Source organism: Habropoda laboriosa, unplaced genomic scaffold (assembly GCF_001263275.1).
Source record: "Habropoda laboriosa isolate 0110345459 unplaced genomic scaffold, ASM126327v1 scaffold22, whole genome shotgun sequence".
Lineage (NCBI taxonomy): Eukaryota > Metazoa > Arthropoda > Insecta > Hymenoptera > Apidae > Habropoda > Habropoda laboriosa.
In genome coordinates, this window is record NW_017100261.1 from 2,138,690 (window position 1) to 2,154,729 (window position 16,040).

General features: G+C 47.6%; 1 protein-coding gene across 1 annotated transcript in view; it reads left to right on the forward strand.

Moving 5' to 3' along the window:
- The window catches only part of LOC108572813 (protein Fe65 homolog), a 132,865-nt gene that overhangs the window by 53,871 nt on the left and 62,954 nt on the right, over nt 1–16,040 (forward strand). Inside the window, exon 2 of the mRNA XM_017935124.1 lies at nt 6,219–6,525. Coding sequence (XP_017790613.1) covers nt 6,219–6,525 — 307 coding nt within the window. The remainder of the gene's footprint in view (nt 1–6,218; nt 6,526–16,040) is intronic.

A 16,040-nucleotide genomic window follows, 5' to 3' on the forward strand; every position in this document is an offset into this window, starting at 1 on the left:
CCCCCCGCCACAAAACCATTAAAAATTCTCCCAGTAGAAACCATAAAATAGGAAACCTGTTCGTTGATTCCCCAAGCACAGCGGTTTCATCGAAAAACAGTTACCAATACCACTCGAATGTCCCGAACACGTTCGACGTGGATGATAAATCACCGTGCCAACGACGTAAATCATCGACGAGCCCCCAACGGTACGTGACATCGTCGACTATCGATCGCAATTATCCGGTAATAATACCCTCCACTGCGGTTCATTTTCTTTCTACCTAACCCTCTCTAACTAAATACAATCTCTATAACACATGATCGAAATTTTCTAAGGTAACCACTGTACTCCCGATAAGACGTTTGATAACCCAACGAGAACACGGTTGCGACCTTCTAATCTAACAGAGGAGTTTATTGGTCCACCCCAGGGTGACCGTTGGTACGGTATCGAGAAGCCAGATAACAACAGAAGGCTCGCGCGGAAGGGGTGTCGGGGTGGTGTCGGAGGCGGCACGACGTGGCTAATAGTGTTTAAGGATTGCGTGCGGCGCCACGTAGGTGAATGGCGCCAGGACGTCTAAGCGCCAACGGGACGAGCGTTACCAAAGTGTGTGTGTGTGTGTGTGTGTTTGTGCGGCCGCGCGTGGTTCGATCGTCGTGGCTCCGACGCTTAGTTAGGGGGAGGGTGGAAAAATAGTCATAAGCATCCTTCTGTGAAGCCAATCTACGTAACCGTGCTAGGTACGTCCCCGGGAAAAACGGTATTGCTAGAGTGGAGCGAGAAAAGGGCGGAAAGGCCAATTGCCCTCGAACGAGATTGTTCGTAGCTTGTTCGACGAAAATGAACGGAGGGGTAGAGAACGAAAAAGAGTGGTTGCAGGAGGGGGGCGGGAAGGGGGGTGAAAAAAGCGGAAGCTCTTGTTCTTCGATTCTTTTCCTTCCATTTTTTCCTCCCTCTCTCTCTCTCTCTCTCTCTCTATTGCCCCATATTTTTTTTTCTCTCCCTCGTCTCGAGCAACGAGAACGCGGTAAAAATCCGATGGATAGTCCTCGAAGTTGTTTCAACGTTTGCATTCAATCTTCTGTCCCGAATATTCTTGACATTTCGCCGCATCGAGAAGGCTTTCGTACCTTGCTACGTGTGTGTGTATGTTGTGTGTAGACTGGATTCGGGGGAAACAGTGGAATTTTCGAGCGAATTTGTTTCTCAAATGTTCACCTCGACGATCTCTTAAAAGGGTGAAACGGGCCACTCTTTGGCCACTTTTCGTTTAGAAAAAAAGAGAAGAAGTAGACAGAAACCAAGGACGACCATGAGGGGTAGAAAGAGAGAGAGGTCTCGTGGAATGGAAATTCGACGTGGAAAGGGAGAGAGAAGGAGGAGGTGGAAGGTAACGCGCGTCAGGCGCCATTACCTGGAAAAATCTTGACCTTTTTCGAAGGGCCGCCAGCATTTTCGGCGGGCCGTAAAACTTAACGGCGCGCTTTTGAAATTGCCCCGGCCTTTTTTCGCCATAACGAGACACGGTGCTTGGTTCTTCGCACCCCATTCTCTACGGTCTCCCGTGCGAGAGACATTTAAGACCGTAACTCCATTGTTATGGCGGGGAGTAAAAGGGAAAACCGGCCAAGGAGAGTGAGAGAGAGAGAGAGGGCAGCATCGACAGCCGCCCCGAAGCATAATCGCGAGACCGGGCTCGAATAAACGTTGAATTCCATGAAAGGGTGACCATGGGGCGAGAATCACTTTATTCCACGGCCCTGTGGAAGAATCTTATCGCGGTGAACCGTGAATCGGGGAGAATGGTACGCGTCTCGCGAACGATTATACATTATTTTAGATTACGTACCGTGAAATGTAACGCCTTGAACGAGGTGAACCCGTTCCACGACTTCCGTTACCGAGGAAAATACAAGCGCGACGAATCCTTTGTTTTCTATACTACGTATACATCGCGAATACATTGTGCATAAATGAAACTGTACTAGCTGAACTATTCAACTCCGCGAGGGTAGTTCGATATTTAAATTACGGTAGAACGTCGTTGACCGTGGCGCGCCGTCAAGGAAAATTGGTTTGCATTGCGCCGTCCCGTTAAAAAATGACTGGCGTTCCCAGCGCTGGGAATACTCCACGGACTCGGCCAATCGCGTTCGGTACTTATGAGATACGTGACCCCCGCAATTCCGAATAGCGACGGAACGTGGCAGAAGAGGTTGCTCCGCGCCCATGAAAGTTAATATTCCGTGGAAAGGACTTACGTAAGGACGTCGACAGAAGAGAAGAGGGTATCGAGGAAGGGAGAGAAAGAGGTAGAACGACTAGGGGAGAAGTGGTGAAGGGTGCGGAGAAAAGAAAGAAAAAGGGTGGGATGAGGAAGAAGAAGAAGAAGAAGAAGAGAGAAAAAAAAAAGAAGGAAAGGTGGTAAAGAGCCCCTTCACCCCTTAGACTTCACCTAGACTCGGCCGAGGAATCGATAGGGTGACTCATCGAGGGGCGGTGACGGAGTTCTCTCCCTCCCTTACGCCCTGTCCTCCTTGTTCAGCCTTCCCACGCCCTTCTCGTTCTCTTTCCACCACCTTGCTTCCGGTTCTAACGCCGAAAGCGTGTCCAAACTTTCAAACTCTCTCGTGTACCCGGGTCTCCCATCCGCTTCTCCTTCCCGGAGTCTGCTCTTGCTTCTTCTTCTTTTCTCTCTGTTGGGCGAAATAACGAAATGCACCGGCAGACGGAGGCCTCGCGTCGCTGGTATTCGCTAGTTCGCGGAATTCGCTGACTCCGACGGTAGTGGGTTGAAAAAGTTGGAAAAAAGGGAGAACTGCTCGTTTCCGTTCGTCGTTTTCTCGCTCGCTTGGTGTCGTTTCTTCCGCAGTGCGGTCTCGTAACCAAGTTCGGATCGTTCGGGAGCATGAATCGGTGCCACGAATTTGGCCACCGTACGAACGATCTCCTCTTCGTTTTCTTTCTGTTTCGTTCTTTTTACTCCGCTGAAAGTGGCACGAACGACGCCGACACAGACTCCGCCATAAGTGTAAAGTTCTCTCTCTCTCTCGATCTTCCGCGTCGGTTTCTTCTCCTTCGTTCGCCGCCCGTTCATCTGACAGGGAAACTTTTCTCCGCGCGAAATAACGAGATCTATTCAGGGAGGGGGAGAAAGAGGCTGCAGCAGCTGCAACATGCGACTGCAATAGTACACTCCTGCCTGGTCATACCTATAACGAGCATGCGGCAAGACGACCGCGCGTCGCCAGCCAATTTGTCGCACACGGACGATCCACCCTCCTGCTGAGTCATCTGGCGTCCCTTCTGAATTAACCAAATCTTTCCAGCGTTTCTCGATCGGCTCTTCCTACCGACTTGCGCCGAATCAACTTCGATAATTCCCACTTCTTCGACGTCTAAATAATTAAGCTCGCGTAGATTCGAAGCAGATTGCAGGAGTGAAATATCCACGAAGGGAGGAGAGAGGGAAAAAGAACCCCGGTTAATGGAATCTAAACGAGGATTCCGCTATCGCGAACGATTCCACGAATCTGCTCTTTTTACGAAACTTCCCGGTCCAGTCTTTCCTTGCCAGCGACAGCGCCGTAAAACTTACGGCTTCAACTTCCCAACCGTTCCTTTTACGCTGAAACTTGGATACTCGCCGTTCCTTCGAGCTTCTTTCCAATGAAAATAACGAGATGCACCAGGGGGAAGGCAACGGACTTTGGTTACTCCGAGCGTCGAAGTCTAACGAGCACGCGGCCAATTTGTCGCCCCTGACCGAGCCGTCCTCTCGCTGATTCATCGCGACTTCCCCTCTCGAATCCTCGAACGTTCGTCGAATTCAACGATAATAGCGAAGCTTGAACACGTGGAAGAATTAACGAGTCCTCGTTATTCCTCGCTCTCTCTCTCTCTCTCTCTGTTTTTTTTTCTTATTCTCGCCTTCTTCCCGTGAACGATCTCTCGTTTCCGCGCGTCCCTTTGAACGTCGATCGCGAATACTTCCCAACGTGACGATCCACGAAATCCTCGAGCGAGAAGATTTACGGCTGTTCAAGTGCGACAGGCGAAAAGAGACAGAGCTGATTACCCCCTTTGTTCGCAACGCGAACGGAGTGGATGGTCGGCGAGGATCGCGACAAACGTCGAATTAGCCGAAAGAGATAACATCAAAGGGAACAAACTTTCGTTCGGCCGATTCGATAGGTTAATTACCACTCTCCCTCGCTCACTTTTCCATCTACAGTCTCGTTGTTTCCTGCAAAAAAAAGGAGTGCCTCGAAATGGCTGATCTTCGATTGACGATCAATCTGTGCGTACACAATCCGTTTCACGATCCTTCGTAAAAGTTCGTCGAAGGTGTAATTCTCGTGAAAAATCGTAAAACAATATTTGCAATTTAATCCGGGAAGAAGCAACACGTCGATAGAAGCGTACGACAAGCTTGTACACACGTCGATATTAGGGGGGGTGAGAGAGCGAGTTTTTGGCGTGCGACTGCTGTCGAATCGCGCGTCCCTTTGACCGAAAGAAGCTCTCGTGCTCTCTTTGAGAGCACAGGGCTTAAAGCTCGCGGTTGAATCAATACCGGGAACAGGAGTGAGATAGGTAGACGGCGGAGGAGATAGGAGTGTCAAGGATAGAAGAAAGGAAGGAGGAAGGAAGGAAGGGACACAAAGGAGGCCAAGGAGATTCGTCTTAGGCACCCATACATACACCTAACTTTACATATATATAGACATACGTGTTTCTTTGGGGGGGTTTGTTACCTATGTAGGAGGAGGAGCGTGTATTTACACCGTCTGTATTATACATATATTACGTATACCGGTAGCTTGTCGATAAGTAACACGGAGATTTTCTCGGCGACAATTTCACGATTATCGACCGGAGATCTAATTTTTCTTAAACAATATGACGGGCGTCGCGTCGGCATGGATGCGTTCTGTCGGTTTCTGTACAACGTTCTTCTAGCGACTGTCGTCTTGCTAAGGAGCATCAGTGAGTAGTAGAGAATCACTATAAGTGGTTCGAATTTTCAATTAATAATCATCGTGATCATCGTTGTTAAAAAATCTTATCTATCTATTGTCACGCGCTTGAATTCTCCTCATTTTTTCTACGCTTTTCAACTTTCAACCCACATCCACCCCCCAAATTCCAAACACCCCACTCGAACGATCGACCGGTCAATGTTTTTAATCCTCTTACTATCTATAGAGTAAGAGAGAGAGAGAGAGAGAGAATCCGCCCCCACGAGGATTCTCGAGCGTGTTTCAGGCTCGCGAGGTCGTCTCTCTACGATTGATCCGGTACGCCCTTCGTCTCGGTTCGTATTTATCGCCCGAACAGCTTTTTATTTCCGTTTTCGTTCGTTTATTTTCGTCGTTGTTCCTAACACCACGAACTTTTCGTTATGGTACTCGATCGAGAGCACGCTTCTCGGCGAGAGACAAACGGGGCCGATCTGTCACATTTCAATAATACGTGAAATTCTTTTTTACATAGAGACACGTTTCTCTGAGTCCTTTTTCTTTCTCTCCCTGTCTAACATGTTTCTATCGCTGCCCGTAAATACGAACGAAACAACGTCTACTCTCACACACGCTTCTCTTCGACGCCGTTGAATTTTACACCTATCGTAGGCTGTTACGAAAGTGAACCTTGACCTCCGCTTCCAGTAATCTACCAATAGAGTCACTGTGTATCCGACGACTCGCTGCACGCGCGAGTATAACGCATGTTTCACAGAAATAAGCTCACGATGTTCATTTCGAGGGCGTAGTATTGCTTCCACACTTAATTCGATAATTAATTACCTAACCTTTCGGTTTGATTACCATATCCGCTTGTATCTTAGAACGACTAACAGAAACTGCCTTGACGATACGATTTAACCCTTTCGCGACTAGCGCCGGTTATATCCGGCATCCACTGAGCGCGTCGCCTTAACCGCTCAAAGTGAAGATTTATTTTGAAATACAGAACAAGGCCTCAACGACATTCCCTTTGTCCAATACACCCTTAAGTCCTCTGCTGTTCCAACGAAATCCTATAAGATTTAAAAAAAAAACGCGAGACACTCTTGATGTGTACGGTGTGCACTAATGGCGCGACGACTCGTTCGTTAGTGGCGTACTGCCGTCGCGAAAGGGTTAAGAGAAGAAAAATGAATAGAGAAATCACGGTAGATTGTCGCAAATGTTGAAATTGAATTTTGCCGATTGCTCGGCTTTTTCCAGAAAACGGTCTGCTCTCCTTCGAGAATCCCAACTATCACTTAGACCCAGCTCGTCTGGACGATGCTCTGAACAGCAACGAGAACGGCAGCTCCCTGTACGATGAATTGTACCAAGAATTGGTCGGGAACGGTGGCAGGAGCGGCGAAGTGACTGGCGGCGGAGGGGGCGGTGGCACGAGGGTGCAAGCACGCAGAACATACGCCACGTTGGATCTGGGCAGCATGGGGGTCGACGTCACTCAAGGTCCCCTCACCCAGGACTCCGTGACAGAGGACGCGCCGGACAACACCGACAACCATAACCTAGGGTGAGTAACCGTGGTCATTTTGCGAGCGTTAAACGCGCCGCGTTGTCTGCCGCGGGTAGAAAGGAGAACAGAGTACGTGACCGGAGTTCGAAGCGTAGAATAAGGAGGAAAATATCGGTGCGTGAATGTACGCTCCTATTCCTGTCCACGAGTATTGCGACACTTGCCGAGTGTGAATCAAACATGAACAGCCCTTGCGAAGTTGTTGAAATTTTGAAAGAATTATTTCATCTGGAATCATTTTGGAGATTGTGAAAATCATTGGCAATTTATTTTGAGGAACAGTGTTCGTTAAAATGTTCTCAAAGTTGCTAACTTTTTTGTGGAAATTTCTGTGTAATTTTTAACACTTTCGCGACGGGAAACGTGTCCTGCGTCATTTTTTGTTCTTTTTCTTTCCGAGTACTTTACCGCACTCAGCTGCAGACTCTTCGAAATTACGTGCTGTATTCAGTTAAACCTTTTGTCCGGCAGAAGAACGTTTGAATCTTCGAAACGAGAAGTGTAATTTAAATCGTGTAACACTTTCGTATCGTAATACTTGTGAACAGTGGTATAAACAGAACGGGAAAGGTGTGAAATTACGCTACGATGGTCTATTTCGAGAAATAGCGATACGAGAAATAACGTTAATACGAGGACCTGATATACGACGATTTCCAGTCCGCCATTTTCCCAAGGATATCTTTATGCCTTTGCTTTTAAACATGAGCCAAGCTCGCGATGGCTCTCTGAATTTCCTTTATCCGCGATATTCCCCGTTTCTCGAGTGGGGGCTCTCGAATAAGCGAGAAATCGGCTCGGAGCTGACTGAAATCGGCGAAAATCGACTGGCTGCGAGAGGTTCCTCGTGGTCGTTCTCCACTCCCGTGTAATATAAGGTCCAAACCGGGCAGAGCCGTTGATAAAAGTTCCGAGTCGGACCTCATCGGACCACCGCATAAAATTTCAATAAATCCGGACCCGTGAAAGGGACTACGGACAGAAGGAACGAATGGCCGATGCTACAAGCCAGTTCCAACTTATTCCCCGACTGTTACACGAGCTCCTCGTTCCTCTCCCTCTCCCCCTCCCCCCGGCTTCTTCTTCTTCCTGTTTGTTCGATCGTTCGAAATTCTACTCTCGCAGTTTCCGACACTCTCATCGAGCCTCTTTTGTCTTTCACCGGCTGTTATCGAGCTCTGGTAAACGCCCCGGAGAGCGGAGAGTCGAAGGGAAACCGTGGAGAACGGAGGGACATGATTTCTAATGGAATCGTTCGATCGCCCGAATTAAGACTCCTTTTTCTTCTTTTGTTTCTTTTCTTCTATTAGTTCGTCAAATGATTGGAAGTTATTCGGAAAGTGGAGCGACAGTTACAAGGGATATCTATGTTAGAGAGATTGTTCAACGAGGTGGAATCGTTCGCGTTAAGTTCCACTGTCTCCTACGGTAGCTTTTGTCAGAGGTGTTCGGAGTTGGCGAAGTCTCGTCGCCCCCGGGCGCGTTAATCCTGCGAACGAGATCTCTAGTTGGATTCGATCGAGTCTAGTTTTCTTCCGTGTTCAAATTAAATTGGACACTTTGCTCAACTTCTGTAATCGCTTTACTAGGTAAAAAATATTCCATTGGACTATTCAAATACACATCCAAAATGTGACATCTTTCTCCAGACGTGTTTACATTTTCTCCACCGCTGAAACATTCACTCCCATTCGCCCATAAATAATCGAAGCTGTGATTCGTGTCGAAACAAATAGCCTTTTCACCGTTCCTCTTCCTTCTCCCACAATCAACGTCCACCAGATCCGTTCGTTCCCGATGGATAATTGTCCGAGACGGGCGGAAGTTTAACGAGACGGAAGAAAATCGTGGCCCAGCTGTATGCACGTCGATCCACCCGCCGGTTTCGACCGCGTTCAATCGAGAGACGTACGTTAATGGACGGCCCTGGTACCGTGAACTTCTTCCAGCAGGATAATAAACTGCTCTCTTCTCACCGTCCCATTTCGTCCTTTCTCTCTCTCTCTCTCTCACTCCCTTCGCAGCGCACGTTTCACCCTTCCCGTCTTTTTTCCACCGGTCGGAAATCCGGGCGAGCATAAAAATGCAATTAAGGAAACGCCTGGCGTCTGGCAGAGGCTGCATACTTCTCCATGCTCGTGAAAGGTGGCTTCTTCTTGCCCGTTCCGACGACTTCCTTCTGTTCTCTACCCTTCATTACCTGCCTTTCCCTTCCCTTCCCCCCCCGGTCACCCTGCTCCTGCCTAAATTCAGTCCACTGTTCCACCGGTTTGGTTAAATGGCCGCAGATTCCCCGGCGAACAGAATAGACGAAACGCCTCCGCGATACCGGACCCCGTGGCTCGAGCAATTAGAAAGTTCCACGCGATGAAAGGGTTCAATGGGCGATCGACCAAAAGGAGATCCTTAATCGCTGCTGGTATTTTGATATCGCCGAGACCATTCAACGGAGAAACTCTCTCGTGGTATTAATTATGAACGCTGATTATGAGATGTGAGGTGGAGGAATTTTCTTGCAGTTTCAGCAATTCTCTTGGTTCTACTGTAGAACTACTTCATTGAGATAACACTATTGTTAGAGAATTACGTTGAATTCTTCTGCCTAGATTTAGGTGTTTGAAAATTCGGAGGGCTTCGCTTCGTTTGAATTCGAGTTCGACGTGCTTGGTACCCAATTGTCGCGAGTCTTAATCATAATCTTGGGCGCAGAGTAAATTTTGCAGAGTAACGGAGAATTAATCCACTTCGAAAACCTTACAAATAACCATTAAAAAACGACAACCTCGGACAGTAAAAATTCGAAAGGCTTCAGTCGGTCGAAATTCAAACTCAAACTCTGCCCAGAAACAGAATCACCGAAACAGAAAACACTTACATCTTCGAAATCTACATTGTTGACACACTTTTGAAGCGACCAAACGGTTAAAAGACTAACGTCGACGCGATCGAATTCTCCGAAACTGCGAGAGCAAACACTTCGTACTGTTTAGTCGTAAAATAGAATAAACCTAAGGGAATCCTGTAGCCGGATTTACGGCTTCAGAAGTGGTTACGTCGCAGGCAAGTATTTTGTTTTCAACGGACAAAGGTGTCCCTTTTCGCGTTGCGCGCGACACTCGGTCACTAGGACTCGAGAGGCCATGGAGTCTCGAAGAGTTTGTGGGTGACGGGAGAATAAGCGTACTCGTGCTCGCGCTTGAAATCTTTTGACAGCCCAGACGAGACGTCTGATGTCGCTCGTGCGACTTTCGGCGGTTGAATCCCTTCGCGTCGTCGGTCGGGACCCTGGCTGCCCTCGGAACGGATCTCAAGTGTCTCCCCGCTTTCCGAGGATAGCCATCCTTTATCGGCCCGCCGCGACATCGACAGCGACGAAAGACACGTTTGTTGCGTGCGTCTCGCAGTCTCGATGGTGTTTGCAATGTGGCGCCGTGCGCGCTGCATGGGCCGCCACAAGTTCAAGGGACAAGTGGGCCTCGATATTTCGCGACTAAGCCCACTTTACGCGAGAAAGTCCCGACTTCGCGGGGACTCCACAGGATTCCCAAACATTCCTTCGGTCGTTGTGCATCCCTTCCCTAAAATAGCGCGTTTAGGGCGTATCGGGAAGGAGGTGTCGATGCATCGGAGAAAAACTGATCGGCGGAGAATCGTTTTGGAAATCACCAATCAGGGTGATTCGGCGAGGAACGCAGCCTTCGTGGAGGCGGACCACGTTCAAAATAGAGGGCCGCAAGGCACAGTACAAAATGTTGTATTCCGCGGCTCGCGATTCCTTGCGTTGGTTTATTATATTCAATAGGTACGCGGTAGGAGAGCCTGACGGAAACTGGGGCGAAATAAGGAAGCTGTTCTGCGCGTAGTACTATTCGACTTTATTAGACAGTTCGGTGACGTTCGGTGCGTGAAGACCACTAGACAAAAATCTGCTGTTTCGACGGAAAAGGTTTCTAGATATAGGTTCGGTAAGTACGAGAGTAGGGGTTGGTCTCAGAGGTCAATGTAGGGAGAGGCGGTGAGGTCTAGGTTCAGCGATGAGTAAAGGATGATGTGGAGGTCTAGGTTTCGGGGTGACTAACGTTAGGATGATGCGGATTTGTTTACAGTTAAGGAAAGGAGGCAGGATGACTAAAAACTAATAAAAGATAGGAGAGAGGTATACGACAAAATCTCTCTTCCTTCGTTTCAAAAATGAAATTTCTTTACGATTATTGTTATTATTATTATCGTCGTCGTCGTTGCAATGTTCTCAATTGAATTTGTCTGAGAAGCAAAGAAATTCACTTTGCGCTATTACATTATTGCATAATGGAAATCTGAATCTCTCTGCTTGTGTCGCTGAATTCAATTTATCAAAAAGGATTAGGTCGTAAATTAAACTCTCAAGAATCGGCACCGATTGATGTTGCGGCACTCAAGGCCCTGTGTTGCAGTCTGTTTGAGGGTTCCAACAATAAACGAATGGTAGCATATGATTTGGTACTTCAAGTAGAAAATGGTATTTCATTTACAAATGGAAAATATGTTAATATTAATTCTCTGTTTAATTTTTTTTTCTATATTTTAATAAACAATTTATTTTATTACTTTACCTATCATCGAACGTGTTTTTAAGCATACAGGATGGACAACGTAACTTGATCATTTAACACTAGAACTGCCGGCCGGGTCAAAATGACCCATTAGCAACTTTCCAAAACCAGTGAATGTTCGATACACAGCAAGTATTACCATTTGTAACTTCTCGACTTTGTTTTCTGCACGTATGCTTCTATTTGTGTTGTATTCCGCGGCTCGTGATTCCTTGCGTTGGTTTATTATATTCAATAGGTACGCGGTAGGAGAGCCTGACGGAAACTGGGGCGAAATAAGGATGCTGTTCTGCGCGTAGTACTATTCGACTTTATTCGACAGTTCGGTGACGTTCGGTGCGTGAAGACCACTAGACAAAAATCTGCTGTTTCGACGGAAAAGGTTTCTAGGTATATGTTCGGTAAGTACGAGAGTAGGGGTTGGTCTCAGAGGTCAATGTAGGGAGAGGCGGTGAGGTCTAGGTTCAGCGATGAGTAAAGGATGATGTGGAGGTCTAGGTTTCGGGGTGACTAACGTTAGGATGATGCGGATTTGTTTACAGTTAAGGAAAGGAGGCAGGATGACTAAAAACTAATGAAAGATAGGAGAGAGGTATACGACAAAAATAGAAATCTCAACAAGAGACCAGCATCGAATTCAAATTATAGAAAATAGTGTAACCAGTCCTTGGCGTAACAGTCGATAATAAAACGACCTAACCAAGGTGAATCGACGTGAATTTCGTTTGAAATCCTTTCCCACGTCAATAAGCCGTCGGGAGAAGTTTGCAACCAAACACGCACGTTCCTGCGAGGCTCAGATCGACGCGAGTCGCCTAGGTCCTGACACAGTAAGGTAATGAACCCATTAGCGAACGACAATCCGTCGCGGCTGATCGAATTTTCCGGTCGAAGCAGAGTGGAAAAGCGAATTTCCCTGGCTGCAGGGCGCCGCTTTCATCGCGGGTGCAACGTTAACTTCGTTTACGCTGATGCGCCTGAAACGTACGCAGCGTTACGTTGTTAGGCACTTGACGTGCCCGAATAATTCCGTGCATCCGAGGTGGCCGCGTCACCGTCCCTGGAAAATCGGTAACCTAATAACGTACTTGATTATTCGACAACCGGTCACGGTAATTGCCGCCCGTCGAATCTTTTCCCGGCGACCTTGTCAGATAACTTCGTTCCTGTCTCGCGAAACGACGTTAAATCCTTCGAAATTCACCGGGAATTTTCTACGTCTTGTACAAGAGATGCAGTTTTAACGGCGATACAATCTCGGATTACCGTTAAGCATTCGATCGATCGTTTTAAACAAGATTGAAAGGAAAGTAGAAACAATCGAATAACGGCGGAGATAAAGAATGTCTTAAAATCGTGCTGATTTATCTTTATATTTACACCTGTTGCGTCCTCGATATTAAAGCTGATTTCACTGTCTAGCACGGAAACGTGCTCCCGCTGTAAATTATGGTTTATAGCTGACACTTCATTTCGTTCTACCACTAGTACCAGCTATATTCCGAAGCACGAATTCTACCGAACTGTTTTTTTTTTAGAAAAATCTGCGACCGTATATCCTAAACTGTCGGAACAGTAGCGTTCTGTTCCAGTCAGTTCGTAACTTTGTTCGATATACCAACTCCCCCGGTGTGTCTGCAACAAAACAGTGGGCGAAACTCGGCTCTGGAACATTAATCGGTAACAGAGAAAGAATTCTTTATACTTTACACGCGCTGCACGAAGTTACAAACTGTCGAAGATGGAATTTTTGGACTTTTGATAGATATTGCGGGAGTGAGAGAATTTCTGCGCGTATTTAGTCTGTAATTTACAAATAGAATTGAAAAATCGTGTGAACGAAGGGTGCAGGCCAATCAAGGATTTGGGTGCATTTTGGCGAGGAATGTCTGCTTGGAATGAGAGGAAACTGGTAATGAAAGGAGAGACAATATGCGAATTTAAGAATAAAAGAATCTGGAAGACACGTGCACGAGATTAGAGTGGAAAAATCATTGTGAAAAACAAAGCAGAGACAGCGTAATTAATGCAAATATTGTCATTTTGAGAAACAACAGCACAGTTTTTACTACCTGCTAAACACATTTCATCTGAAATTACACCAGCTCTATCGGAACCCTGCAACATCGTCCACACGAACTATAAAACCCTCCACGTCACGTTCGCTTAATTAGCTCCACGATTTTCCTGACAAACGATCCAACTTATCCAACAACTTTCGCCCCGATATTCAAACGGTCCAGCCAACGTCCCTCTACGTTCTATCTTAACACCGGTCATCAGTGACGAACTTGGAGGGATCGTTGGTGCGTGTCGGTGCAACTAAGCGGGATGGGAAACACAGTTCAGTCGTCGGCGATTGCGAAAGTTTGAACCGAGGGAAAGTTTGTCACGATGTGTCCGGTATCCAAGGACGGAATCTGGTGACGTTCATTGGGAAAAATGTGTCGACCAGAGGGGGAAGGAGAGAGTCCGTGCAATTTCGAGGGTTCGGCCACTTTGTCAACGGCGAGAAAAGAAGAACGAGAGAGGGAGAGAGAGAGAGAGTCGACGGGGGTCTAGGCAACGAAATGTCCTGATATTTCGTTCCGTCCTCCCCAAGGTTGGATATTAGACGATAAGCCGTCGGCGAAGGGCGGTGGATGAGAGACGGACGAGTGGGGAGGCAGAGCAACGATCGCGTGGCTCAGAGATTGAACTCAATCTAAAGTTGCGACAAACTTCGCTCGTACTTGCCCGCTATCTCTCATACTTCTGTCGAATCTCCGCCTACAACCCTTAACCTTGTTCCGCTTTGACGGAGCGGGAACCTGCGTGAGGAGGAAGAGAAGAGAGGAAGAAGGACGAGTTTAGGTGGCGACCAGCGAACTGGTTATGTTCTCGCTGGCTGGCAAGGATGTGACTCTTTGAAGTAAGAGAGGAGAAGAGAACGAGGGGTGATTCAAAGGATATAATTCGAAAGACCAAGGAACGACAACGAGTTCAGAGTACCGGGCTCTTAGGTAAAACGAAAGGCTACATGTTTCACGGTGAAACGAGCTAGAAACGATCAAAGTACAAATCAAAGGTTTCAACTTAAAAGACGCCGCCGTAACGGTATCAATTAACGATCGACCTAACGTCTTTGGCTTCGCGAGGAAGATCCTCTTTAACGAGCTCGTTTTCCCCTCCCTGCCATTTTCTGCGAAAGAGGGGATGAGGAGGAAAAAAGAGAGGAACGAACGTTTATCAGCGGACCGATAGATAGATAGATAGAAAGATCCGTGAAATTCCCAGCGAACGGTGGACACTCTCGAAAGCGAGGAAATCGCGTTCGAGAGCTGACGAGCCGGTGAAAAGCGGAAATTTCCAACCGAACGGAAGGAAGAGCCGATAGCGCGCGGTTGGAACAGGGTTACCAGAGAGGCTGGACGTGTGCGGTACAGTAGCCGTAGTTGGATTATATATTTTCGGGAAGCATGGCAGAGGCGACGGCGAGAATCGGATAGGAAGAGGACGAGAAACGAGTCTGCTGGACGATCCGACGCGCTTAATATATCCGCATTATTCTTCGTCCAGTGAAAACGCGGGGCTTGGCTGTGAAACGTTGGACGATGCCGCCGCACCGGTGCTAGTAAAAGACAGGGCTAGACAGAGGTAGATTAATGCAATCCGCATCAATCTCCATCAGGGCTGAAGGGCCGTCTTCCCTTCACCATCCACCGTTCGTATTCACTTACGTTCGCCGTTATTATGCATCATTTTCCTCTCGTTTTTCGGCCAATCATCTCATCGCCTTGCCGCTCTACGTACAAATCGACCGATTACGTTCGAGTGGCCGCCGATATAAAACATCCGCGAGCCATGGTAATTGAATTTTTATCGTCCTCTTTCGAGCCATTACCTAACAGGCTATTACACAGACGTCTCGTTATCATTTTTCTCCTCTTTCTCCCTCTTAATTCGTATTACAACCGCCGTTTGTATAACGAGACGAGAGAAATAAAAGTCATTCGATAAAAAAAAAAAAAAAAGAATCATTTCTATCACCCGTACGTTCGAGTTTCGTATTTATTCGTCAATTTTACACCACCAGAGAGAGAGAGAGAGAGATAATCGAACTCACCGTGACCGCTATATCGATCCTAGCGACGCCTTTTCATTTTTATCATCGCGCCGCGTCATTGTGCAGCAGCGTGTACGTGTCGCGATAGCCTAGTCGACGAGAGCTTTTCAACAGTGACAGGTATAATCGCGGCCGGGCTTCACAAAGGTTCGCGCCTCGCGTAACGATTCGTGTATATATCCTGATAAAAGTTGCCCGCCTCGCGTACACCCTCGGCCCATTGAGGAAGCTCGAAACCCATAAGAAACGACGACAGCCGCCATTCGAGCACAAGCTGCGAATTGCAGGTCACCTTGTACAATATCAGGCTCTAACGCCGGAAGCGAGAAGAAGAAGAACTCTCGGCTATAAGCTTCCTCTCTATCGGGCTTGCTTGCTCGCGTTCCACCCTTCCATTGCTTGCCGGTTTTTATCCGTCCTTGTATCACGTCGACAATACGTCCCTTGGATATTAAAAGCCCCGGGCGATCCGATATTATCCTTGTTATATTTTACATCGACTTCGAAACGGTGGAAGCTTCTCTGCTTAATACCACGATGGGAAAAAACAGGAGGGAGAAGAAGTTTTCGGACAATTCACGCGCTAGCGTTCCGGGAGCGTTGTAAGTCACCTCGACAACACCCTCCGGAGCACTCGAGGCCGAAAGGCACGGTACCGTAAGGAGGAACGAACCATTTTCGAGGGTTCTGTGAAAAAAAAAAGGAAGAAAGAGGGAGAGAGAGTGAGCGAGGAGGGGTGGAGGTAACGTGGAAGAGGCTAGAAGTGGCGGAACTCGCACCTCCGCAAGGATAGGTATCTTAACGATCGTGTCTGA